The 27994-nt window shown below is 39.4% G+C and overlaps 3 protein-coding genes across 8 annotated transcripts; all 3 read left to right on the top strand.

Moving 5' to 3' along the window:
- The first annotated feature begins 664 nt into the window (after nt 1–664).
- On the top strand, nt 665–15245 carry LOC135606415 (NEP1-interacting protein 1-like). 6 transcript variants are annotated; one of them, XM_065097451.1, is made up of 8 exons: nt 665–1117; nt 3242–3389; nt 6128–7026; nt 11077–11694; nt 11956–12107; nt 13819–13902; nt 14060–14227; nt 14914–15245. In XM_065097451.1, exons 4-8 carry the CDS (start codon nt 11448–11450, stop codon nt 15046–15048), a joined length of 786 nt encoding a protein of 261 aa, XP_064953523.1. In that variant the 5' UTR covers nt 665–1117; nt 3242–3389; nt 6128–7026; nt 11077–11447; the 3' UTR covers nt 15049–15245. The 6 variants fall into 6 exon arrangements, with proteins under 6 accessions (XP_064953523.1, XP_064953516.1, XP_064953533.1 ...); XM_065097444.1 differs by having other exon boundaries at nt 6046–7026; XM_065097463.1 differs by lacking the exons at nt 665–1117; nt 3242–3389 and adding an exon at nt 14355–14412 and having other exon boundaries at nt 5874–7026; nt 14914–15044.
- On the top strand, nt 8572–9213 carry LOC135611965 (protein S40-5-like). The gene has a single exon (XM_065107640.1). The coding sequence runs from the start codon at nt 8572–8574 to the stop codon at nt 9211–9213; it is 642 nt and encodes a 213-aa protein (XP_064963712.1).
- A 2004-nt stretch (nt 15246–17249) lies between the features above and the next one.
- On the top strand, nt 17250–25290 carry LOC135606387 (calcium-dependent protein kinase 2-like). Its single transcript, XM_065097411.1, has 9 exons — nt 17250–17530; nt 17918–18742; nt 23421–23564; nt 23690–23842; nt 23946–24061; nt 24133–24300; nt 24380–24507; nt 24629–24728; nt 24803–25290. The coding sequence occupies exons 2-9, from the start codon at nt 17953–17955 to the stop codon at nt 24875–24877; spliced, it is 1674 nt and encodes a 557-aa protein (XP_064953483.1). The 5' UTR covers nt 17250–17530; nt 17918–17952; the 3' UTR covers nt 24878–25290.
- Nucleotides 25291–27994: the final 2704 nt, after the last annotated feature.

Genomic DNA, 27994 nt, shown 5'->3' with positions numbered 1-27994 from the left:
GTATAATCATTTAATTTTTCACATTAATTTGAACTTTTAAAATTAATTTTTTTTTAAATTTTTTCTTTACAAAATAAACTCAACTGAATCTTATAAAATAATAGTAATAAGATATTACTAGTCCAAGATCAAACTAAAAGAAAAAATCAAGATGAAATTTTTTAAATTAAATTCTAAAAAATACTTACTGACTCTAACACTTGAGTTGAGTACTTTGAGGTATTAATTGATCTACATGTACATCATAGATCTATAAGTATTAATTATAAAAATCTCTAATCTCTACAACTCTATATAATCTTATTTGAAATCTTTTTCAATATATTTGAAACTAAAAATTCTTATTCCTAAAACTCTATATAATCTTATTTAAAATATAAAATATTATTTTATAATATTTCAAAATATACTTTTAACTTATTAACAGGATGCCTAAAAGCTCATTATTTCTTGATCCCATGGATACCCAAATTGATGGTATGATACTGCAATTTAATCTTACACGAAATGTGATGGAGAATCGAGTCCGTCAGTTTATGGGATTCGATAAGTTTAAGAAATAATTTATTTATTATTATTTTTGTAGAAATTGACTCAAATTGAAGTAAATTAGGGATGTTGGCCGTCAACATCCCATTGTGCGGGCCCCATCGTGGCCCCCTCAGGCGAGGCGTCGCTCACTGCCGCACAACCCCCCCGGCATGCCTGCTGCCCTCGCGCACCGCCGCACGCAGGTGTTTCATGCCGCAGCCGCCCACGCGGGAAGCGAGCCCTCGTTCCCTCGCTCCTATAAACGGAGCTTTGAGGAGAAGAAGTGAGATAGGGTGAAAGAGTTCCTCGCTTCTATGGACCTTTGGGGAACGGCAGAAACACATGGGAAAAGACGTAGAGAAAGGGTGCGGAAGAAGAGGGCAGCAAAGGGGTGAGGGTGAAGTCGTGAGGGAGAAGAAGAGAGGAGAAGAACACTACTCTACCCAAATCCGACCAAAGCTTCTCGTCCTCGTCTCCGACGTCCGGTCGGATCTCTGTCGCAGGCCGGTCACTGTGCTCATTGCAGCGGCCGCGGAGAACAAGAGAAAGTTGACTGATCAACTATGATCAACCATAGTCAACAGAGGTAAATTTGTAATTTTCTATTACTTCCAGTTTTTACTGTTCGGTCAACCGTAAGCCACTCATCCTTCCCAACAATTTTTATATTTTTTATGAGTAAAATACAGGTTCAGGGTAATTATGTAATATAACGAAATCATCACAAATATGACGTCGTTCATGTTAGGTAGTTTGTTGTAACGATTTCCTGGTGGAAGCAGCTCTCTCTCTCTCTCTCTCTCTCTCTCTCTCTCTCTCTCTCTCTTTTCGAGGAAGGGAAAGGGAAACGCAGAGCGAGGGTTACTCGACGGCCTTCTCTTCCTCCTCTGTGAGTCGAGTTCCTTTTCTTTCTTTGTGAACTCTGCTTCTTGTTCTCCGTTTAAGAATCGTCTGTTTGCTCGCCTATTTTTCTTGTATCCTCGGTTTCTGGGTTTAGTGTCGAAAGTTTTGATGGCATTGCGAGGATGATTGTTGGTTTGGTGCTGATATCTTGCGGATTTCGATGTTCTCGTGGCGATCGATTCGCTCGGGGAGATTGAGCTATTAGGGCAATCAAGCAAGTGAAGCATGGATACTCTGTATGGGCTTTGCTCATGCAAATTATTGGCTATTGGATATCCAGCAGATTCTTGGCGATCAAGAGTGCCAATTATCTTCAAGAAGTTTGCTCACTTCATCCGTCTAACCTCACAAAATACTCCTGCCCTGTAAATGATATCAATGGTTTTACGAGTGGTGTCTATGCTTCATCATCTGCAGCATAAGTGCTGAGATAGATATTTAGCTACACTGTCAAAGGAGGTAGTTGGAAAGGACTGTTCATGCTTTTCAACGTTATACTCTACTTCTTCAAAGTCCTTGATTAATTAAGTGATTCACAATCAATTTCCTTTTCTTTTTTATATTTGCTTCTTAATGCATATGCACAGCCTGCTAGCTTATCTCAGATTTCTACAAATTCACCTATTTGTTCTAAAAACCCCAAACATATATTTTTTTCTTGCTAGAATTACATGTCGAGAATTTGTGTCAGCATACCTACTAACATTTTCTTGGCAACCTTAATCTGCATTCTGACCTATGATTCACATTTGATGAGAAACTTTCACTTGCAGAGTTTTGTATTGAATCTTCGGAGTGCTTTAACTTTAAGCAATGACCTAGATTTTATGTGAATTATATTTGATCTTCTATTAACTCCTAAGTTGTTAGTGATTGCTCCGTTTGTTTCCTCTTCTGCACCTCTACTTGCAGTTTGTCCACTAGGTTTTCCAGATACCATGGGTAATACGAAAAGTTTTTGATAGTGGGATCACTAATAATACTTCCTGATATCATGCTATGGACGATTATGTATCTGATTTGCAAAAGGAAAATTTCATGATTCATTTGCAATCTTTGGTTTGTGCCTTGCTGTTTGGTCTGAAATTGCAATTTTTCGCACAAATGTTTATAGTTGGAATTCAAGGTAAATTTAGTAGCTTTGTCAGACCAAACTTTCTTGAAATGATTCACCTTCCTCACAAGTTAATGATCCCTATTTATGTTGGCCAAAGCAGTAAAACAGTTATGCACTATCTAGCAATATTCAATAAAGATTTGTCAGGTGTAGTCTTTGTGTCTTATGTATCATAGGCAACCATTATGTAACACAATCGTCCAAGATTGATGCCTATGTTACATCTGAACTTGGGAAGATATTCTGGTCACTCATAACATTTTGAAAGTGGAGCATCACTGAGCAATTCAAGAATTACACTGCAATTCACGAAGCTGTAAATTAACATTAATCACTAGTCTATGCAACTGATGCTGTGATTTGTCTTTTTAAATGATAGCTGATTCTATTAATTCATTGAATTGGTTTGATAATTAGACAATGACTTTAGGTATTCCCTGGTGGACCCAAATTATTCATTTGTTTAGGCAGGTTGATGGCCTAATACCTCGTAAGGTATATGTTTCACAACTGACACTACAATTTGCAGTTGGACAGGTCCTGTTTGTCCAGCTTCTGATTCAAATTGTCTTATAATATTTACATGTAATAAAACCATTTAATACTTCTTTCAATGTGGTAAAAATTTTATCATTCTGGCTAATCAAATATTAATCATTTATGTGTTCATTATATATTACTCCTTTTCAGGTGTAATTGGAGCAGTTATCAAGCTTAGAGTGGTCATTTATTTATCACTGTTGTGATACTAGTATGATCTGCTTGTGCTTACAGTACCATAATATACAAAGAGATGCTGCCATGAGGCATGTTCGTGCTGGTCGTCACATTGCCAAAGGTGAGTGTTTAATGGTGACAATTTTCCAGCAGATTCAATGACATTTTGCATGTATTATATTTCTTATGACCAGATTTTTGGTTCCATCATTCTTGTAATCTATTTAGTAAACCCTTTTTGAGTTAACAAGAAAGTTTGAGAGAATAGGAGTGCCCTTCTAATTAGTAACCATAAAAAAAACACCAATTCGATAATATTATAATTCAACAATAATTCATTGAGAAAACATTCAAGTCATTCACATCCATAATTCCACATTTCATAAAATCAGTGTAGTTTAAATTCATATACCACATCACTCAATGAATCAAAAAATCTGAAATCAACTCATAAAGACAATAACCACCTCATAAATCCACAAGTGTGAGATTCTATATAATCATAAAATCAATATTTACCACATATTCATATCATTACACAAATTAAACTTAACACTCCAATATCCTAAACAAGAGAGGTTCTTTAAACTTTTAGAAAACTCATAAGTTCAAATTTATTATCAAACATTTTATTAAACATCAAGTGTACTTATACAACAAAAATATATTATCCACTAGAAGTTTGCCCAAACTCTTCTAGCTTTCCACTATCGCAGCTCAATTTAAACATTTTAGCAAGTGATAAGCTATCCTGAAAAATTTATATAGCAACGGAGTGGGCATATATAGCTCAGCAAGCGACTAACATATCCATGATGAAAGAGGACAGTTTCAAACAAATAAGGTACCAAATACAAGGCAGTGATACAAGAGTTCATAGATAGTCACTCAACGAATGTAGAATTACAATATCATTTCATTCGAAGTATGTTTTGTTCATAACAAGGGAGTAAGATTAGTTGGAGAATATCATTGACATAAGGAGCATTTCGAATATCAATAACATATGAAATGTTACAAAGCATATCAATGACACATGAAGCATTTCGAAGCATTTCAAGGGCACATGAAATGTTTTGGAGCATATCAACTGACATATGAAACATTTCAGAGTATATCAAGGGCGTATGAAATGTTTCAGAGCATATCAATGACATGAAACATTTCGAAGCATATCAAGGGCGTATGACATGTTTTAGAGTATATCAACAACATATGAAATATTTCAGAGCATATCAGAAATGTTTCAGAGTATATCAATAGCATATGAAACATTTTGAATCAGATCAATGGCATATTCGAAACATATCAATGGCATATTCGAAACATATCAATGGCATAGGAAGCATTTCGGAGTATATCAATGGGATAGGAAGTATTTCGAAGCATATCAATGGTGTATAAAATGTTTTGAAGCATATAAACGACATATAAAACATTTCGGAGCATATTAAGGGCGTATGAATTGTTTCGGAGCATATCAACGACATATGAAATATTTCAGAGCATATCAATGGTGTATGAAATGTTTCGAAGTATATCAATAGCATATGAAACATTTCGAAGCATATCAATGACATACGAGGCATTTTGGAACATATCAAAGAATAAATATGAAACAGAAGCTCAAACGTCAACGTAGCATATATTTCATTCTCTCCTTTAATGCATTTGATTTGGCTAATATAAGAATTACAAGATGACATGCATGCATGAAAGAGGCTTATGTGTCATCCATAGAATAAACTTAGGTAGCACCAACCTTAGGTTAGCTAGTGACACATGTCCATCATTTTTTTTAACATAATATGAATCTTTCATAAATCATATTATATTTCTAATATTTATATTTAGATCTCTACATTACAAAAAAGCTTTTATAAAATTTAAAAAATATGAGGAATGTTACATAACTATTACTTGGTGATATCGGGGAGGGTAAAATGCATAATGGATTTCGAAAGGAAACCGATGCAATAGTTTCTCAAATAGAAAATGTCATAGTAAACAAAGAACGAACTCTTGAAGAAAAGTCGCAGTACAATTGTATTTGCTGGAATGAGTGTTTTGAATAGAAAAGGCACGAACTCACAATAAAACTTAAAGAAGATCGAAAAATAGTTCACCACCAAGTTAAAATCACAAAGGGATACAGAAATTCATCACCCCAAGGATTATAAACGAGGATACAGAACATAAATCAAAAGACTCACCACTCAAGGACGCATCCAAGAGATACAAAGTTTAAGGGAGTTCTCCAAGAGAGCTTCTGCCAAGATATTATCAGTTTTCTAAAGTTCTTTATAAGTCCTAAATACCAAAATAAATACTAGTGCATGAAACAACCCTTCATGCATAAGAAATTTCAAAATTAAGTGTTTATAGCTACTAACCAACTCCTTTAATGTATTCTTTGATCATGAAGACATGTTTATAACTACTACCCAACTCTTTTAATGTATTCCTTTGTCACGAAGAAAAGTACCTTGAAACAGTTTTAACTTGTAGGGAATATACTGATAAGCTGTCATATTTGAATGAGTTGAGTTACTGTCATATTTGAATGAGTTGAGTTAAAGAAGACATCATTATTGGCCGAAAAAAATATCATATTATAGTAAATTAGACACTTCCGTGTCACTTGGTCTAGGTGAGTGATTGCTTTTTTTTTTTTTTGTTATAATTGCTCTTCAATGCCATGATCATGTGACGTTATTAGAATAAACATATCATCATATTATGAGTTGTTGAAGACATGCTTTTGTTACTTTGTTGAGGTTCAAAGACAAGTCTCCTGCTTGCTATTAAAGTTCATCTTATGTGGAGTTATATTATTTCATGGATGGCTCACCCTCCTAGGCACAATTATTTCACTAACTCCAATGCGCTGATCACCCAACAACGATGGGTACCAATGGGAAGTACTGCAATGGGTACCAATTATTCACTTATACATTCCCCTTCCAAGTCCTCTCTTAGAACATGTCATGAGAAAAATTTGGAGCCTTTGTCATGCACCATAGTCCCACTTCGAATCATTTGTCCCACATGCCAGCACCAATATACATTCATGAGTATATGACAATACTTCAGTCACATTCATCTGTACACACTAATGCCCCAGTCAAAGCCCTAAGGAGCTGGGCTTTGGGTGAGTTTGAATAATTGTGTCCAGAAGCAGGTCAGATTCTGATTTCAGAAATCAGAATCAGAATAATTGTGTCCAAAGCCCTGCTTCCACTGCATCGTCCTGCTTGGCTCCAACCCTGACGGCCAGCTTCTGTGACGTGGGGCCCGCTCAGGATGGCAGTTCCTAGACTGGGCCCCCCGTGCGGGCTTCCAGTGGTGTTGGGCAATGTGACCCACAGAGGATCGCCTCAAGTATATTGGCAGGAAGAGGCAATCTGGGGGACCAGCAGCTGCTGAGAGTTCACTGGTGGAGTGCTTCAGTCCATGATGGTCATCAGAATAATTGTGTCCAAAGCCCTGCTTCCACTGCATCGTCCTGCTTGGCTCCAACCCTGACGGCCAGCTTCTGTGACGTGGGGCCCGCTCAGGATGGCAGTTCCTAGACTGGGCCCCCCGTGCGGGCTTCCAGTGGTGTTGGGCAATGTGACCCACAGAGGATCGCCTCAAGTATATTGGCAGGAAGAGGCAATCTGGGGGACCAGCAGCTGCTGAGAGTTCACTGGTGGAGTGCTTCAGTCCATGATGGTCACTGTCACCAAAAAGAGGCTGTTATACTAGCTCGCATCAAGGTACCAACTAAACACTGTTCCTCCATCCAATGCATGGTGAAAAAACATATGCCATACATGTAGATTCTGCAGGTTCTACAGATATATATTATGATGCAACCGCTGCTCATATTTACTTATTCTCCAAGCTTTCGTGTTCTTGCAGTTGTTTCATTGTTCATCTAGCGAAACTGATGGTAGTTAGACTCCTATATATACTATATACCAATTTAATTTCTTAATAAAGTTTGTCTCCCTAGTTGCATATGGTAGGATCCGTAAAACCATGACTTGGTCTTTCATGGTTTACATGTCATCTCCATTTTGCCATTTAGCTGATCTGTTTTGCGCATGGCAATACTCTTCACTCGATTGGAGAGAGAGGGTTGGGGTAACTCGATCTGCTACAATCTCAGATCGAGAGCTAGATCTGCGCTTGGGTGCAGTGGAACATTGGGTGGAGAAAGAGGACAGGCTACTGTGATGAGATGGGACGGGTTATTGAGCCGTGTGGCAGTCGAGGCCTTTAGTTTAGTTCACAGAGGACAAAGCTAGGTGGGCCTTGGGGTCTTGGTCTTCCTCCCTCCCCTCCCTCTCCACCGCCCAATCTGCCCCACTTGACCCAAAATCCTCTTGTTCCGATTGCCATGTTAACACACCTACTAATCTCAGAGATTACCCAATCACTAATTACCAACAGGATCCGTTAGTTCACAATGGTGCAATAGAATGCCATCAGGTCTCATTATCCATCAATTTGCCTCGTGTCATCCCTGCTAACTCAATTAACTGGGTCGTGTCACTTTGTCGTGATTGGTCATCCATGGGTAATGTGGAACTTGTCCAGACATTGTGACCATCATTATCTATTTGTGTCGTGGCTTATTTTGTCCCTTCCTATTCTTTTCAATTGCATCACTGTTGATCAGACTCTGAATGGTGATCACACATGGTGGTGCAAACAACTCGGATCAATAACGATTCTTTTGTGTGTGTGTGTGTGTACGTGTGCAGGTGGGCTATCTCTTGTTATGATGCAATATACTATAAAATTGACTAGTGATTATGAGAGATGATAAGTGAATGATATGGTGATTTAGTTTAAACATTAGCTTAAAAACCTTTGTAGGCATTGTAAATGAAAGATAAGCGTCGGCCCGACCACTAGTTGGTCCACCCGCCCAAGTACCCACGTGGATGTAGGCGCACCAGTTTGGAAGTTATCATAGGATGGAATGATGCAATATACTATAAAATTGACTAGTGATTATGAGAGATGATAGGTGAATGATATGGTGATTTAGTTTAAACATTAGCTTAAGAACCTTTGTAGGCATTGTAAATGATGGATAAGCGTCGGCCCGACCACTAGTTGGTCCACCCCACCAAGTACCCACGTGGATGTAGGCGCACCAGTTTGGACGTTATCGTAGGATGGAATGATGCGGGTCCCGGCGCCGAGTAGGAACCACCAAACAGCCGGCGAAATGAAACCAACCTCAAATGAAACGAGCGCGAAACCGATGGCTTGCGCTATATATAACGACGCCACCTTCTCTCGCGACCATGTGGCGGTACCTCACCGTCCGTCGGGCCTGTCTGCGCTCGCCACGTGCGCTTCGTCGAGGCGGGTGGACGGGCGAGGCCGTTATGACCAAGGAGAGGAGGCATGGGGCGGAGCGGCTCTTTGCGGCGCCTGCCCATTTCTGCGGCGGAGGCGGGAGCGGCCACCCGGGTGGCGGCGCCTCCGACCTCCCCGACATCGCGGAGGATGATGTTTGGCCCGCCTTCCACGCCGCCGCCGACGAAGACGAGCGTGATCCTGGCCGGCGGAGGGGCCGATCCCGTCGATTGGACGACCGGCAAGTCAGCGGCCTCTCGCTCGCCTTGGAGGACGCATGCTGGGGGCCGGCGGCTTCCCAGCTGGTGTCGCGGGGGCGGCACCGGGTGTCGTCGTTGTCGTCGGCGCCCGTGGATGTGCCGGCCTGGTCGCGGTCGCTCCGGTCCGATTGGGAAGGGCCTTTGCCGGATCGGGAGGAGGCAGAGGAAGCGGACGGGGAGTGGCTTCCGCCGCATGAGTACCTAGCGCGGGCGCAGGGGAAGAGCATGGCCACTTCGGTGTTGGAGGGTGTGGGGAGGACACTGAAAGGCCGGGACATGAGCCGGGTCCGCGACACAGTCTGGAGCCAGACCGGCTTCTTCGGTTGAGATTGAACCGACCCGAACCGGGCCAAATGCTGTAGCACTCTTTTTTCTACTTTTATCCCTCTTTCTAAAAAAAAAGAACAAAAGAAAAGGAGAATTCTTTACGTGGTTAGTGAAGAAGTCCTTTGGCCGTGTGGAGTTTGGAGGACAAATTGTTTGCTTTCAATGTTGAGCCAAATGTCGAAGAAAAAATAATATTAATCTCAATTTGATAGTGCTTGGATCAAATAAGGATGATTTATATACACATTTAACGAGATTAGGAAGATGGGATGATGGGTGAGTGCCCATGCATGAGACACTCATGGTTCCATAATAAATAAGTTTGATAGGAAAAGAACCAATATTATGATCATCTTTTTTTAAGGAAGAGACATTTTATTTGTTTGACCGATGGATGTATACATTCTTCTTCTTTTAGCGCTCGGTATAAGTTGATAGGCTAAGATTGATTAAAATTGCTATTTGGTTGCATTTGATAGTAACTCAAAAAAGACCTCTACATTGCAAGTAAGAAAAATGACCATCGAACTTGCTTTATCTCTTTTTTTTCTTTTCTTCTCAGTTAAGAATTTAAGAGGAGGCACCACTTATATTACTTTCAAGAGGCTTTATAGGGACTACAAATCCTTAGATTTATAGAATTGATGGCATCTAAAGACCTAATATGATTAGAACTTATCTTTAGTTCCTTGTAATCGTAGGAGTTTTCTATTGGAGGTTGTCCTAATTGGTTAGGGATTATCATGATCCTAGTCCTACTAGGATTGAGATTGAATTGATATGAAAATGTTTTAGATAGGGCTTGCCTCCTTTTATATAGATGAGATAGGGATAGAGTCATAATTAGGTTACGATTTAAAAGAGTCTTAATACTTTTAAGATTTAGAGCTAATTTAAATATGATTTTTGTGCTCGAAATTAGACTTGATTTTTGTTTGATTTGATTGAAATTGAATTGAAGTTTAGGTGGAACTCTTTATTACTAAATGCGAGTGTGATTGAGAGAAGGCAGGGATACTGCTGTTTAAAGGAATTTATCTTTCTTCCTCCTCCCTGAGCTCATTGTCCATGCACCTGATGTTGGATCCCTTCTTTGTGGCTGCGGTAGATACGGGTAGGACTCTTCCACCTCTTCTGCCACTCATCTTCTTTCATTCGTTTCGGATGTATCAAAGCTTTGTGGGTTTGTAGTGGAAGGCATAATCATGAGTGACAAACGATGCTGAAGTCAACTCTGTGGTGCACGGAATGTGCACGATCCCAAAAATATTAGTTTTCTACTGTGATATCCCCGGGGAATTATTTTCTTGTGATGGTGAGAGAGGTTCACCAAGCGAATGCCTCTGCCCCATTGCATACACTGAAGCTTCTTTCGGTGCTTAGTGATGCCAAAATCCACTGAATCTATTGTCTAAAAGTGTAGCTTTCTTGGATTACTACCTGGCAAAGGACAGATCGATGCACATAGTTATTGAGCTCTTCGTCCTTGACTAGTGGTTCCTGGTGGCTCATATCTGTAATACATGAAGAGCTTCATGTTCATGCAGTAGACACAGTTTGATTAGGGCTGCTAGAAGTTGCAAGCCTCAAAATTATTTGTAGTTATCAGTAATAAAGAAAGAAAAAGTATGGGGATACAGCTTTAGATTCCTCCATTGTAAATTAAGGGAAGGTCCATCTCATCAAGGGAACAAGATGTACATAGATAGATACAAAAGTAGCTGCTTGCCAGGTCCAGAAACATTTAGCAAAGTAGAAGAATACTAACTGGGTTCTTCCTCTATGACCCAAAGGTTGCAGCAGAAGTGAATTCATACAAGAACAGCCAAGTCTGCCGCTTACCCTTCAACTAACTCTGTGCAGGTATTTACGTCGGAGGCATCCAAAAATAATTGTGGGCTCGCTACCAACGTAGAAGGATACCATTTGAAGCATGCGTACCTGTGAAGTTTACTGCCGCCTTCTCCAAGAACCATTCTTGGTACTTGCATCTGCCCGCAGCTGCCGAGTCTCCTTCCACCGTTGCAAACGGCATTGAAGGCGCCGCTTGATATGGCAACATCTGCCTCAAAAAATGTCTTATCTCGCACACCAATTCAGATTCGGTGCCAGCCCACCGTTTTGGCCTCCTGGTCTTTTAAGTTTTCTAATGCTCATCTACTCTCCTGATAGATAGACTGCGAGAAGAAACCACGCCAGTATTTGGTATAGGATGTACATGTCGCCTCTCGCACATGCAGTATCTGTCAGATATTAAATGCCTCATCTCCTCCCATGGATCCATTTTGGCCTTGTTTGCTTTCTTCGTCTCTATAAATTCTTCCCCTGTGAATGCTTCGTCTAATCACAGTCTTGAAGGTCTAAAACCACACACAATGGAGGGTTTATGGTGGAAGCACTCCGGTTTTGAACACTGGCTTCTCTGCGTGAAAATTGTGAGGAAAGTAGCCTTCGCTGTCCTTACTTGCACCTTTGCTTTGTGTAAGACCTCATTATCTGTATCTTACTCTCTTTTTCCTCAGTTAAACAATATTAGTCATGTCTATTTGCAGATGTAAATGAAAGAATAGTTCTTGAAAAATTTCTGTAAAAACAAAAGAAGAGAATAAAGGAGACTAATCAGAGCTCAAAATAAATAGTGTAGGAAAAAAAGCTTGAGTTCATGCAAACAGCTCCTTCATCCTAGAATTGTTGTTTTTTCGTTTTTCTTCCGTTCATCGACAGCTTGCTAGTTGCATGCAGGTGGATCCTTGGTTGGGTTGATATCAGGTGCAGTCAAGGGCCAAACTACAGAGACTGGCCTGTTCCGAGGTGCTGGGATTGGAGCAATTTCCGGCGCAATCGTCTCAGTGGACGTCTTGGAATCCTGCTTCCAGGGAGAGATTTTATCCAAGGTCAGATCTAAAAACTTTCTAGCTTGCTCCGACAGATCTTTCCCCCCTTTTCCCTTCTTTTTGTATAGGCAACTGGATTACTTGTTAGAGATAAATGAAAATACAATAATTAGAGATTTCCTCATCGAGTATATCATGGTGTTTCCAAGAGTACAGCACCCTTGATATTGCTATATATCCAATAGCCTAGCTCTTTTTCCTTTCAAGAACAACATAACATGATCCAGATCTTGATAATACAGTCTTCTGATAAAAGAAGGGGAGGTTTCTACCGAGAGAATTCGGCAAATCCTTGAGCACCATTTCCACAAAGTCTCAAATGTAGAACCGTTTCAAGTTTCAACATACACACTTTCCAAGAAAACTCTTCATTTTCCTTTGTTCCTCGACAAGATTTATTTGTTCCCACCCCTTCGGCACCAGCTGATTTTGAGTAGATATGCAGTACTATGTTTCCTTAATACAACAGAGAAGAAAATTAGCTGGTGAGGCACATGTCAGGATCAAAAAATGACTAAAATAAAACCCTGAAGTACCAGCTGCAGTGACTCACAAAGTGTTTACTGGATTGAAAATTTTGATTCTACATCTCCATCTACCTTCTCACAGGAAGTATATGATAGAAACTGATGTTTGTACTTGGCATAGTGGTTTCATTCTCTTTTGGAAAGGAAAATTAAAGTAGAAATTCGTTGAAAATATCCCAAAAGCAATGGCATGTTTTCTTGAAAGAGGAGTGGCCAAGTCATGGCTGAGTCTGAAAACACTATAGTTGGATCAAGAATTTTGAGGGACTGATGTCATGTCACCGAAAATTTTGGGTGGACATGTCACGTAGCAGATGCAGTTCTCGTCTAAATCCATCACTGATTGTGATAGACGGGCAAATTATATCAACAATCAACTATCCTAATCCCTGTCGTATTTCAATTAGCAATAAATGGATAATGAAGCCATCCAGGTAATTAATGAGGCTGCTTATGTTTATTGCCTAGATGTGATGTTGTTGAGCTTTTCTTGGGTCAATGGGTGTTATGTAATGAACCACAAAGTTCTAGTAAATGGCAATTGGATCTCATGAATTTTGTTTAATGGTGAATAGGATTGATCTCAATCTTATCAGTGTCTTGATTTAGAAAATCTAAGTGGAAAAACAAACATACTATATATATATATATATATATATATATATATATATATATATGTATATACATAAATATGTATATACATATGTATACATATGTATGTATACATATATCTATACACACACACACACACACACACACATATATATATATATATAACATTGGAGACCACATTGAAAAAAAGAAGAATATATATTTTGATCTCAAATCGTAGTTCTCATTAATCGAAATTTAATAGAGAGATGGAACAATTTGGGCAGAATATCAAATGGGGATCCACTCTCTGGAGTCTTGGGAGCAATAGACTGCAATTAGGAAATGGAAATCCCAATGGTCTTAAAGATTTTTCTTGTGTGTTTTTTATCTTATTTTTTTAAAATGCTTTTATTTATAGATATTGCTCTAAATTTCTAGTAGTAGAGTGATTCACTTGATGGCATCATCGGAGATGTGTCTCTAAGCTAACATTCCTACCTAACAAGAGAGTGATAAAATGAGATACCTAAAGATGAATGGTTTCAATCAATATAGACTAATTTATTTTTCCTCGCAAAAAATAATTGCAGCTAGACATCTTTGACAGCCTTCTTGATGGAAAGATATTTCGAGAATGGGTCAGCCCAGCATTGCTCAAAGCATACCAATGGCAAGTAAGTACTTGATACTCCTTTCCTCAAAAAAGACTAATTGAAAGTATTATCTTAACCTTTTTATTCTTTTGAGAAAAATAGGAATTCTTAGTTTTATAGTTTAACACAAGCAACAGAAACATTATTGGAGCGACTAATAGCAGATCCTTAATCTAAGATCAATGCAACCGAACCCAGCTACAGAGACAGTTCAGATATCTTTGATGTAAACAAGGACAAGGGTCTATTACCAAATGTTATCAGAAAGTTGCCCATGTTTGAGATCAGTCCTAAGGAGACAATTGATTCTTGTGGGAAGACAATATGCTGTGCCGTCTGCCTGCAGGTATGTTTGTGAAGTACACTATCAACACATTCATTCACCGAAACACCTTCATATTGATTGCAATGTGCCATGGCTATAAATTTTCAAGAAATCTGCACCCCCTATATGACTTCTGTGAATGTTTCAGTGTAAACTACTACTTGAAACAAAGAAGTTGAGGAGGTCCCCAGCTAATCTGATTCCAGGTTCTTTCATCAAGATTAATTTCCATGTTACAAATATTTTAATAAGGAATCTGCATTTAACTCTATGAATGTTTGAAAATTTTCCTACTTGAAGAAAATAAGTCGAAGGTAAAGATGAGGAGTAGACACACATTTGATGAGGACATATCTGGATCTAAAAACTGACATATGTTCCCTCTCTTGTCTTGCATCTTGCTGTTGGAAATGCATGTATCTACCATTATTTTCTGCTACTAAGTAGAACCTACTTGCTGGCATGAGTGAATTGTCCAAAGGCATTGCCATAGACAATTAACAACCACACATTTCACCAAAGGAACCATTTTTTCCTTCTGAACTTCTCTGATATGTTTCATTTAGATTCTTAATTGTTAAATGTTTTTAGAATATTTTGGTGGAAATTCCTAATGTCATTTACATCTCCATTTCTTCTTGCCATTCATTTTATAAAGTTCTGCCTTACCTACATTTTTCAAAGTCTAATACAAAGAATATTCACAGGATTTCATCAACGGTGAAGACGCAAGAAGATTGCCGATTTGTACACACCTTTTTCATGTGGTCTGCATTGATTTGTGGCTTGTAAAACATGGTTCCTGCCCTACTTGCAGGCAAGAGGTTTCAGGCTGGAGTTAGTATCTGGCAATCTGAAATTCTCTGAGTTAAAAGATTGCATAATCCTGAGAAATAATGTTGGATGCACATTCAATGTGAACAAAGCTAATATAGTTTCATCTTGCAGAGTTAACAGAGAAAAGCAACTAGAAACCCCTGGCAAAAATGCACAAAAATCTTTATAGTTGGAATGACAAGCTGCTGGTTTTGGTTGGCAATTCTTTGTCGAATTTAACCAATCAAAAAAATTTTTTGTTGCTAATTTTCCATTTCATCTGATGTTATCTTTTAACCAGCTTTGCTATATGCTACAATCTCCCTAACAATTATTTCTGTGCAATTCTTTGAATGTGATGAATGATTTGGTCTTGGATACTTCACATGCAAATCTCCACATTAGCATAGGTTAAAGTTTCTTCCACTTCTTCCGAATGTTTGTTGCAGTTTATGTATGCCCTTGAGAATCTCGAAGCACATAAAGAAACATCACTGCTCATGCTTAAGTTGAGATCCACAAAACCACTTAAGAACTGCTGAGAGCATGGATTCAGCCAGTATCAGTAGTTCACTAACTGCACTGACTCCTCTTCCTCTTCACGACAGGTGAAGAAATTCTCAGGCAGCTAACAATGATCGGAAAGAGAAGGAATATAGGAAAAAGGATTGTGTATTACTTGATCTTGGAACAGGAAAGAGCTTCTTACAACGATCAGCACCGACATCACAAGCTCTTTAAACTGATGTCTTAATCTATATGGAAGCTCGAACGCTTCTGATCTCTGTTTCTTAGAAATCCAACACTAAGCAGCAAAAATCTTGCCAGGATTGTTACCAGATTCCACATACTTCGATGGCTGGAAAGCATGGCACTCCCTACAAGCTGATACGAGGAAGCCGAAGACCCTCACTTGCTGCCGCTTCTCTGTCGTCTTCTTCCTCGCTCTTCCATTCCTCCCTTGCCGCCAACGATTCACGCCTGCGCTCCCTTCAGAGCTCGCACTCTTCCTGCCTGTCTCGTTCAGCAGAAACGACACCCGCTTTGGCGTCACTGCAGCGTTCTTCGCGTCGCCATCCTTTATCAGACAGCTTCTCCCACTTGCGCTCGCGCTACTGCTTCTTCGTCCGTCACCGTTGGATGACGGCAGCTGCGACCTCCTGGCCTCAGCCGCCACGTACAAGTGCGGCACGAGCTGCCCATTAGAGAACAAGAGGTCGGCTGGCGATGGCGGAGGAGCGCTGCCATGGCTGAACGCAAAGCTTGGATCAGCTGGAGCGCGTTTCCCGGAAGCGGAGTCATCGTCGAGCTTGCTTGCATGAGATTGAGGCGCCATGGTCGAAAAGGAGAGCGCGTCGTCATAGGAATCCATGGGCTTGTGCTCACACAAGCGCGCAGGGTTTTTTGGCTGAGTGATATATACATATATGCGGAGGAGAAGCTCATCGTGAGTTGGAGGTTAGCGGTGAGAGATTGATGAGACCGAGGTTTGACGAAGCGAACGATGTCGGACTCGTTTTCTGCTGCAGGTCACCTTCACGAGATGTTGCTGTCTCAGGCCGGTCATTTCTGGACACGATGATGGAACCACAATTGCCGTCTCTTCTCCAGTCTCCCAGTCCAAATTTCTCTCCTCCATCCCATACCTAACCAAGCCTCGATCATCATGTCATCGTGTTGCCCTCCGCATGAGAACAAAACATGGGCAGCTCCTTCCATGTGGTTCTTTCCTACGGTGAAGAGAGAGAGAGAGAGAGAGTGGAGTCACCGCGCTGGTCCCATCTCACGTGCTGCTTCCTCTCACCTCCTGTGCGCGTGCTTCTTTTCTTTTGATCTCCTTGAGAATTATTGAGACCGGCAAAATCTCATACGAAACAAAGAAGAAACCATCAACAATTGTCTGTGACAATTATTGTTGTAGAAGAAGAACAAAAATCGTACCAAACTTTGTCACCATTCGTGGAAACAAAATTAAAATTTATCTCGTACGATTGTATGTTCGTTTCTCTGTAATAAGCTGCACAACTTATTATTATTATTATTATTATTATTATTATTATATATATTATCGTAGAACCATTTTTTGGGGAAAAAAATTGGATTACAAGTGTTAAAATTTCCATTGTAGCATTTATAACGATTCGAGTCATCTCGTTGGCAGGCAGTTAGTTATTGGTACCTACGGTTGGATCGACTGCCATATCTTTCTTCCTTCCACATTTATGAGAAACAACAGCATGGGATGTATGTGACCTTAGTTTCAAGTCACTCTTGTGATGTGGTTTTCTCTTCCATCCTCTCTCTAATTCATCTATATTTATTTATTTTATATTCAATAGTTGTTGTCACGATGGCTTTCATCTCTGTCACGCCCACAATTCTTTATTTACTGCCACCGTTGACGACCCCCTTCTTCCCATCTCCGCCTACACCCTCAAGCCACGAGTCATCCGTAACCTCGCCTCCTCGTTCGGCTGGCAACCTCGCAAAGGTCGGATTTGTTGACGGGTGCGCAATCTCAAACCTCCTCTCCTCTCATCTGTCCTCCTCCTCCTTGTGCTTTATCGTCTGGTGTTCTTCAATCCGGCGCTTCTTGATTTGGGGAGTTCCCTTCCTTCTCCCCTTCTTGGATTGCTGTAGCTGGCTCTGATCCCGGCTTCTCTTGCGCGTGGATAACTCCTTTGCGCTCTTGGATCTTGAACTGGTCAGAGCCCGCTCTGTCAAGGCAGGGATTTCTTTTTCTTGGACGCGGTTTGCTCTTGGACTAATTGAGCCGGTCCTTGTCGTGGCTTTTCCTTGAAACCTAGATATTTCCTTTTGGTTCTTGAGTTCGCCGCAGGTGGTTTCAGGGAGGACAGTCTGTAACCAGTCCTGGTTTCTTGTTTTCTTGGGCAGGGAGGGGGTTGTTCTTGAGATCTTCTTGGCGATAGATGGGCAAGTGCTTCAGCAAGAACGCCCACCCTGCGGGCGGTGGAAGAACCAATGGCTACTCCAACCGAAAGGAACTCCAACCGCCCTATCAGCCGCAGCAGCAAATTCCACAAGGACGAGAGCTGCAAGAGCAGCAGCCGGCCAAGCCTTCGCAACCGCCTCCTCAAACCCACCATAGCCACCACCATCAGCAACAGCACCAACCACGGCCGCCGCCAGCGGCGGCAGCGGTGACCCACCACCCTCCCCCTGCGGTCACCAAGGCTCCCCTGATTGTCCACGAGACCATCCTTGGTAAGCCCTTCGAGGATGTCAGGTCCTTGTACACTTTCGGGAAGGAGCTGGGCCGTGGCCAATTTGGCGTGACCTATCTCTGCACCGAGAATGCAACTGGCCTCCGTTACGCCTGCAAGTCCATCTCTAAAAGGAAGCTGTCCAATAAGAGCGACCGGGAGGACATCAAGAGGGAGATCCAGATCATGCAGCACCTTACAGGGCAGGCAAATATTGTCGAATTCAAGGGGGCCTATGAGGATAAAGATTCGGTGAACCTTGTCATGGAGTTGTGTGCCGGAGGGGAGCTGTTTGACCGGATTATCGCCAAGGGGAATTACTCGGAGTGGGCGGCAGCGACCATCTGCCGGGCAGTTGTTAATGTTGTGAACATCTGCCATTTCATGGGGGTGATGCATAGGGACCTTAAACCGGAAAACTTCTTGTTGGCGACAAAGGATGAAAATGCTATGCTAAAGGCTACTGATTTTGGGCTTTCGGTCTTCATCGAGGAAGGTGAGCTTCTTTTTTTCATTTTCTTGCATAAATAGCAGAATCACATGAGAAAATTGTTGTTGCTCATGGAATTGCTTTTATTCTTGTTTTACATCTTTAAGACAGATCCTTCTTTCAGGATATATGAAGTTTAATCATCACTTGAGCTTATTGGATTTTGCTTGTATATCCTTGAAATTGATTATGTGAAAACTAATGAAAGACTAATAGTTGCCATGTACAAAACTAGTTCATAGGAATTTCTTTTGTTTTGTATTAAACAGTAGAAATATTCACTAATTTTTATATTGTCCACAATTATGGTTCCACTGATGATTTAAAGTCATCTCGTGGCTTAAGTGATTTTGCAGAAGCCATAAAGCTTGGTGTCTACAAGTAGTCTTCTTCATCTTTTTGGTATTTGTTTTGCCAAATGCTTTTATTTCTTAATAATCAAGAGAAGAAACTACTTCAATGACATTACTGTTAGGATTTCCAAGATGGTGTTTGTAGTTAAATGGATTTGGGACTCGAGGTACCCTTTTGAGAAATTGAAGAAAAGGCTACTAGTACATCCATAGAAGGAAATGTGAACATACAATAGTATTTTCTTAGAAGGCTAGTGGTTACGTAAGTGATTAATGATGGACATGGTGCTTTACAAGAATGGCAAAAAAATCTAGAGATGGAAATGCCAAGCCAGTTTCTAAGACTTTTGCAATGCTTTACATGAAAGAATTTTCTTTTTCTGATCTGCTATGTTACCATGTATAGTTAATGAAGTTTCCTTATTGAGTGATGAACCCCCTGGTATGATCTATATATGTTTGGCCAATGCTAAGTATTTCTTGAATCCTGAAAAGGAAATCCTGACTAACATGTGCCGATGGTTTCGCATCATCCACAGATTCTACTTATCTGAAAGGGGGAAGAGAACATAAAGTACATAAATGCAACCTATAAATGCATCTATTGTTGTTTTAAGGAAAGTTATTATGCAGCATTGCTTGTTTTACAAAACCCATTGTTGTTCATTGTGATACTACTAGGCAGTGTAAATGGAGTTTGGAACTCTTATGATTACAGAAAGAGTTTCCAGGTAAATGTTTACTTGGATCTTATATGCTTATTAGAGACACCAAGAAATCACTAGAATGACTTTTGATACTTGTCATTTTTTTGACATGAAAAATAGAAGTGATTATCTTAATACCATGGTTGAATCTCATTTTTTCGCTTACCCTTTCCATTATATCTATTTTTTTTATATTAACTGCCAAATATCTTTTCATATCATTCTTGCTGTCTGGCTTCCTTTTTATTTTGTCTTCCTAATTCCTCGAGACTGGCAAATTCATCCTTATTCATGGATGTCTTGTGCCTGGTGCATATTTTTGTGCAATTTTACTCAGATTTTTGTCATTTCATCTTTTGTGACTTGGAGAATTTTGTTACCGAATCTACTTTCTCGGCTTTCTAGCTTCCACCACATCTACATAGCATTATAAGATGTACTATTTAGAAATGTGTGCTATATGGATTCTGAGAGAAACTCTTAATGTCGTAGATTAATTATCCGATCAACCTTGTATAATAACATAATAAGTGTCTTTTTTGTCACTCTATATTTAAACCCTCAGTATCAAAGAAAGTTAAACAAAATACTTGTTTTTTTTTGTCTTGTAAGCAATGGATGGCCATAGAGGTGATTGTCACATGCCCCTTAGATTAAAAAGGAAACTTTCTAAGACAATTATAAGGCTAGTGATGAGTTATAGATCAAAATATTGGGCAGTTAGAATTTAGAAAATGACATATATATCAAGCTAGTGTTGTTAAGATGTGGATATTGGGCTGGAGAAGACATACAAATGTTTCAGTTGGACTATGGGAGTCAACTGAGAATATTGGTACAAGACGATGTAGAGAGATCTAAGAAATTTTTTTTTTTGGAAACAACAAAACAATAATAACTGCTCTTCATTTGACTAGTGATATAGGTTCAAATAGAGCTCAATAATGAAAAAGAAAATCTTATAGTTGACTCCAACTTGTTGGGACATTACAGATTGTTGATGTAAGAATTGGTCAAAGGTGAAAAAACAAACATGTACTTTTATATGCAAATGTATGAGAAAATCAAGCTTATACTTTTCATATGAGTAATTCTACGGAGTATTTTCCTCGTTAGAAGTTTTCATGTAATGTCATTGGAAAAAAATGTTCAATGTTTGTATTGTTGATGCGAGGATGTCGAGATGGATGCGTGGGGTTATTCGTAAATATAGATTAAAACATATATGCATTAGTGAACAATGAGGTTTATCTTTGATAAAAGATAAAATGAAGGCAGACTATTCCAAAAAAATATGGAAATGTCCAAAAGAAACCTTTAGATGCCGTAGCTAGATGATTGAATCACTTGAGATTAGTGATATGAGGTGAGACAAAGGGAGACATAAGGGAAACTTCATTATAAATAATAGAAATATACTTGAGGCTATTTTATTTTGACTAGTGATATGACCCTTGTTGGGGAATTATGGACCAATGACACTTGGTACATTGGTAAATAATGGTTTACAAAAAGATAAAAAATCAGCTAGAATTATTTTTTGAAAAAACTTGTTTCATGATTGTTTCACCCCTTTCTTGGATTGAATAATCAATTTAAATAACAATAAGGTAAATATAATCTATAAAACAATAGAATACAAAATCAAAATATATATTGGTTAAGGATCAAAGGCAGAAATCCGTATCTTTATGGACCCATCAAAGAAGAACCATATCGCACATTTTCCTCTTGTTTCTCCATTTTCCTCTTTATGGACCCATCAAAGAAGAACCATATCACACATCGTACGTACGTACGATGTGTGATATATTGGTACGTACGTACGTGCTTCCGTCAAACTAATGATGCGAGTCCTTGGTCGGTGGATTGGGGTCCTCAATATGTTGAAATTGTATGTCAACATGGTACTCATGCATGGAACTACTCCCATGGCATCAACAAGAACAATGTGGCATGGAGGTTAGAGGGCACTATAGTTGTTAAGGTTCTGTGTCATATGGTATATGGGACTCATCATCGGACTGAAGCAGTTGCTCATCAATCATGTCCAAAGGATCAATTGGTTGTCTTGCCATCTCCTTTGCCTTAGCAAGCCAGTTGAACATTGGACACGCTAGTGTCACCTACCATCTAGACTGATTGTTTGATGAGTGTGCATGTGTTAATTTGGTCCACTTCCAATGCCGCTGCCACTGTAATACTCGTACTAGGAATCGCTCGATCGATGTTTCATTGCATTTTTGTATATGTATTGATACCTCAAGAAAACACATGATGACTTCTAACTTAGGGTCGACATCATCGCTGTGATGCTTCGTACTTATGATAGATCGGTTTTTTGGTTGCACGCCTATCAAATTCCTCCCAGATGGTCTTCTTGTGCAAATTTAGTGCTTTTTGGGCTTGAAGTTCTTCTCGGAAAGCACTTATCTCCATCAGAACTGTTGTGCATTTCATGACAATGGAAATCCACCAGCCAGATGTTATGTTAGACATGATAGGCTTCTTCCCTAATCGATGTACTGCCAATGATGGTGGTGCTCTAAACGACCAGCATGTGTTCATGCTGGACTGTAAGATTGTTGCTCTTTGATAATTTTTCTTAGGAAAAAAAAACATAACAAAGCTTAAAGTAATTCATAATTGCACCACTACTAATATTTATGACTTCATCCAAATGAGTCTTGGTGAGATTCATTCAGATCCCTTAATTAGCTCAAACTCTTATTAGGCCTTAATTAGTTGTACATGAAATAATAAGCCCTTAGTTGGGTTAACGTTACATGGATGAAGAAGGGGTTAATTAGGTATGCATGGACTACTACACATTTAGTCCTTAAATGCCTAATCATGCAAAGATACATATAGTCTTGAAGCTAATTAAATGAAATTAACTTAGAAAAATAGGGTATGGGTTACCTTGGTTTAAAGAAAAGTTTGACGGAATAGAAGATTGAATCCCTCATCCAAATAAACCTTCCCTAATCTGTTTGTGAGGTAATTAGTGCGCTTAACCACGCTTATACAAAAAACCAAGAGAGTGAGTGAGGGTGAGAATGGGGGAGAGGAGTCAGCCCAGAGGGGGGCTTAAATAAACTCCAAAAGGTAACCAACAGTCAAATTGACCGTCACCTATAGGTAATGGTCGAAATTTGACCTCCACCTGGTCTTTAAGTGTACTGCCTGGTATGCCTTATACTAGGCTACTTTTGGCCGAAATGGACCTGGTTCATGAACTGGGCAGCAGTCAGACTGATAAATACTGGTTTCAGCTGAAATTGCATTCCATGACGTTAAAAATCTTTGAAGGAAAGTTCAGATTTTTTTCCAGTACCGAATTTTGAACATTATTAGTGCTAGGGCAAAATATTACTGTTCTCTTAGTGGAACTACTGTCATCATCATGTGTTTTGGCTAACTATATTTTTAACTTGTCCTCACATCTTCAGTTGTAACTATGTGACATGGTTCATGTAGTTTATTCTTGTTGAACTCCTATACTTGGAATGTCTGACATGATTCTGGTTTGTCAGTGAGCTTTAGTAGAATACTTGTTTTGTTATGCTGTTAAACTGTGGTTGTAAGAACTATGTTGCTGAATTGGTATTGGGCTGTCTCCAGGAAAAGTGTATAGGGACATAGTTGGAAGTGCATATTATGTTGCTCCTGAAGTTCTACGGCGTAGTTATGGAAAGGAGGTAGATATTTGGAGCGCTGGAGTGATATTGTATATTCTTCTCAGTGGTGTCCCTCCATTCTGGGCTGGTATGCACCACATCATCCATGATGCCAACATGCATGATTTCCTAGTATCTCGTATTATAGACCTGTCAAGCAATTGAAGCATACATCACATGGAACTATTATAAGTGGCTATGCTGGATTTGCAGAGACAGACAAAGGAATATTTAATGCTATATTGCAAGGGCAAATCGACTTTGAAAGTGCACCTTGGCCATCGATATCATACAGTGCCAAAGATCTTGTGAGGAAAATGCTGACACCGGACCCAATGAAAAGAATAACTGCAGCACAAGTTCTTGGTCTGTTGATAAGTTTGTTGTGTTCTTTTTCATCAATTATAGTGTATTAGTTTACATATGTCATTGCCGATTTTTTGTTGTGATGCTGTAATTGATTGGACAGAACATCCATGGCTTAGAGAAGGAGGAAACGCATCAGATAAACCAATTGATAGTGCAGTTCTTTCTAGGATGAAGCAATTCAGAGCAATGAACAAGCTGAAGAAGTTGGCACTAAAGGTTGGTTGTGAAAAAATGCTTACGGTATATTTTCATTTTCAAACACTAATGGAATCTGAAACCAATTCCAGGTCATTGCCGAAAATCTTTCTGAAGAAGAGATCCAAGGGCTGAAACAGATGTTCACTAATTTGGACACTGACAAGAGCGGCACTATCACATATGAAGAACTGAAGACTGGTTTGGCCCGGCTTGGTTCAAAGCTCTCAGAGGCTGAAGTAAAACAGCTCATGGATGCTGTAAGATGATATGAACAATTTGAGATGTCATTTATTATATTCAACCTCTCCCTGCGCTTGATTTGTGGATTTCTTTCAGGCTGATGTGGATGGAAATGGTTCCATCGACTACATCGAGTTCATAACCGCCACAATGAACAGACACAAACTAGAAAGAGATGAGCATTTGTACAGAGCGTTTCAGTATTTCGACAAAGACAACAGTGGGTGCGTCTTTGTCTTTTATACTCATCAGGAACCTGCATCTGAACTCTTCGACACTAAACACAAGATACAAGTAGTTTATGTCCAATAGCTCAGCATCTGATGTTGCTGTTCTGATTTACAGGTTTATCACAAGAGATGAATTGGAATCCGCGATGCAGGAGCACGGAATGGGTGATATTGCTACTATCAAAGAAATAATATCAGAAGTCGACACAGACAATGTAAGTTTGCTTTCTGCAGTAGTTTTAAGGGCTGCATTAGGTTCTATCTCATTTGTCAATTCTATGTTTTGAAGGATGGAAGGATCAATTACCAAGAGTTTTGTGCAATGATGAGAAGTGGAGTTCAGCAGCCAGCTAAGCTCATTTGATGTCGATACCAATCACCATGTATGATGCCTGTTGACTTTGATGTAGGCAATGTGGAGAGTTGATAAAACTTAAGAGGTCTGGAATTATTACATCAGGGGTTGGGTGGGGGTGGGGGTGGGGGTGGGGTTTGAAGCGTTTGTACACGCAATCTTCATCGACATGACAATGCAATCTTCATCGACATGACAATTTCGTTTCGGGCCGTTGTATCTGCAGCGCATTTCACATTTGTAAAGTTGAGCGACTTCACTTGTGAGAAGAGATTTATAAAAAGAAATAAGTTGCCGCTAGATTTAAAGCTATGATGCATCAGCGCGGTGAGTCAGTTGAGAGACCCAAGTTTTTGTATGATCTGTTTGTAAGTTTCGGTTTGGGATTTTCAAATGCTTTAAAAATATATTTGTATTTTGCACTTTGATGTCATCTTTTGCGAACTGCATTCCGAAGATATATTTACAAAAGAACATGCTTTAAAAATTACATGTTCCTGATATAATTCCGACAGACCAAACCTAGTCATGACCGAGATGAGGATCGATCGCTTCTCTCCTCCCATCAATGGACGGGGATTACCGTCTACCACCATGATTGGAGCTCAACCTGCAGTGCAGCGAGGACATATTGGACGGCAGCATCAACAAAGAAAAAGAAGGGTATAACAATGAAATCCACCAAAGTTGTACTGACTGACCAAGTAAGCACAACTTCCATTTAGAGAATCACAGTTACGAGTGGTTCTTTCTCATGAATAAACAAATTCTGGTAGTTTCAACATTCTGAACGCAACACACAGACAACATAGTGTCCGTAACAACAGTTGTATCGCATTTATGCAGCCAGGAAGGGTCAATAGTGTACAGCCTCATTACTTGTCAGGCCGAGTGACTCCGCATCCTCCCCTGGTTTAAACCACACTGGGATTATACCCATCCCAATTAAATTGCTTTAATGAAGCAATTACTGCATTAATTCCCTGACATGGAAAACAAGATTCAATTACAAAAAAATACGAACACTTACCAAAAAAAAAAAAAAACAAGCTACCAGATGATCATGCTGCAATGGGTCTGGACGAGAAATTCACCGACAACATAGTGCACTTGGTTCCCGAAGAAATCTGCTTCAGCCAAAACTATCATATCCTTCCCATCGGCTTTGTATTTCTGGAAAAAAAAAAATTCAGCATGGTAAAGAAAACTGCATTCTGTAGGGCTACAAGCAGCAGCTAAATTTTAGCTGAGCTGTAAATGTTCAAAAAGATATTTGAAGCAAATATTATTGAACACTATAGGAGACAAAGTCCAGCTTCCAATATAACCATGACAGCTTGGTTCTTACTAATGGAACAAGAGAAACTCTCCAGCTATTGACAGGATTGAAACAAACCAATGCCAACATGTTTTTTCAACACAAATGAACATCATCATGTAAAATTTCATTGTTGGAAGCTCTTTTCTCGGTTAAAAAGTAGATAAGGTTCAGTGCTTACCTCCATGCTGACAAACCTACAAAGCTGAAGGCCTGGGAGCCATACATTTATCTTTTGATTTTTACAATATTAATTCACTCACTTACATATGAGCAACTGTATGAGGACTAAATTCAACTCAATGTTATGATAGTGATAAAAAGATAATCCACTTTTCAAACAAGGCAGGACTAAACGAAGTTTTTCTTTTGTCCTGAACTAATTTATTTTTCTCAGAGGATTACATTAAAAGCAGCACATTATTAAAAAGAAAAAGAAAGAAAATGGTCCCTCAGCACTAACAGAATTTTAGGCACAGCATAATTGGTACTATAGTTCCAAGGCATCTAACTTTGAAAAAGTATGAAACTTCTTAGATCAGGAATTTATCTTTATTGGAGAGAAACCATAAACAACTGTATCTGAACTAAGTTGCGACAAAAGAATACCGTATTCCAATCATGCAATATAGGTGCCAACAATCAGCAACATTTAAAATGAATATTGGATTGCCTTCAGTAATCACCTTGTAAGTGCTCTTGAACATATCTGGCAGCGCTGTTGACAGAACAACCTGAAAGGCAATATAGTTCTTTTCAGGTTACCTGCTAGGCATCTTTGTAACAAGAATCAGGTTACCTGGAATCCCAAGATCATATAAGGTCAGATCATAATGCATGCACATGGATTTTTAATTTTTTATCAACTGTTATTTATGAGTATCAATGCTTTAGTTTAAACAATGTCGAGCAGAATGCAAGATGAAACCCTTCACCACGAAGACTCGAGAAACTATTCAAACAATTTGAATACAAAAAGGAGAGAATAACATATAGCAGACAAATAGCAATTTCAAACCACTGCCAGCGAAACAAATGCATGTTTAAGAATATATCCATAGTCCAAAAGAACAGATTAGAGACATTATATCCATTATTAGGAAATAGACCCAGGACCTCTAACCCTGCACATTCCCCTCACCTGTTCCACCTAGTCACAGATTAAATAGTGCAAGGAACAATGAGACCATCTTCAAACAGTAGCATCCACAACATCTGCTGGTAACAATCTAGAAATGATTCCTAGTATTAAAAATATGTCAACACATTGCATAACTCACTTTAAGGAATGAAAATTTGTGATTGAACCAATACACTATCATATCTTTGTTTTCCTTCTTCAATGTCTCAAATGTATTATACACCCAGTGTCTTCTAAAATCATGGTTCAAATTTCCACAACGATTTTCCTCAAGATATATGGCTGCATAATTAGATGCTGAAAAACAGCATTACTGTGTCACTGTTGTAAAATATATCCATGCAGTGTCATATTAGATTTGAACCAAAACTTAAAAAGTACATTGCACGGTCCTTCAAGATATGCACTTTTTCCCTTGTAGACAATATAGAAATACTATCCCATAACGTGGAGCAACTCCTTTACAAGATTAGGAACTCCTTTCTGTCTCTGTTATACTTTGTTTGTCTACACATAACAACTTAGGAGCCATGAAGATGGGAGGGCTCATAAGGCTTGGGTTAGGATCCTCTCCATTCATATAGACAATTGTACTGTCCATTTCCTCCATCTCAAGTCATCCCTTCCTCCTTTTAACATCTCCACCATCCATTCAAGACAAACCCAC

The sequence above is a fragment of the Musa acuminata genome, chromosome BXJ1-2 (genome assembly GCF_036884655.1).
Source record: "Musa acuminata AAA Group cultivar baxijiao chromosome BXJ1-2, Cavendish_Baxijiao_AAA, whole genome shotgun sequence".
In the NCBI taxonomy this organism is placed as follows: Eukaryota; Viridiplantae; Streptophyta; class Magnoliopsida; order Zingiberales; family Musaceae; genus Musa; species Musa acuminata.
Note: the sequence above shows the minus strand (reverse complement) of the source record. Positions and strands in the feature narration are given on the sequence as shown.

Bases quoted from the DNA above. Each gene is read 5' to 3' on its own strand.
- LOC135611965 (XM_065107640.1), top strand. From the start codon at position 8,572: ATGTGGCGGTACCTCACCGTCCGTCGGGCCTGTCTGCGCTCGCCACGT.
- LOC135606415 (XM_065097451.1), top strand. From the start codon at position 11,448: ATGCAGTATCTGTCAGATATTAAATGCCTCATCTCCTCCCATGGATCC. The intron at 11,695-11,955 runs GTAAGACCTCAT...AGTTGCATGCAG, and splicing joins TACTTGCACCTTTGCTTTGT to GTGGATCCTTGGTTGGGTTG. The intron at 12,108-13,818 runs GTCAGATCTAAA...AAATAATTGCAG, and splicing joins AGGGAGAGATTTTATCCAAG to CTAGACATCTTTGACAGCCT.
- LOC135606387 (XM_065097411.1), top strand. From the start codon at position 17,953: ATGGGCAAGTGCTTCAGCAAGAACGCCCACCCTGCGGGCGGTGGAAGA. The intron at 23,565-23,689 runs GTATGCACCACA...CTGGATTTGCAG, and splicing joins TGTCCCTCCATTCTGGGCTG to AGACAGACAAAGGAATATTT. The intron at 24,508-24,628 runs GTGCGTCTTTGT...TCTGATTTACAG, and splicing joins TTCGACAAAGACAACAGTGG to GTTTATCACAAGAGATGAAT.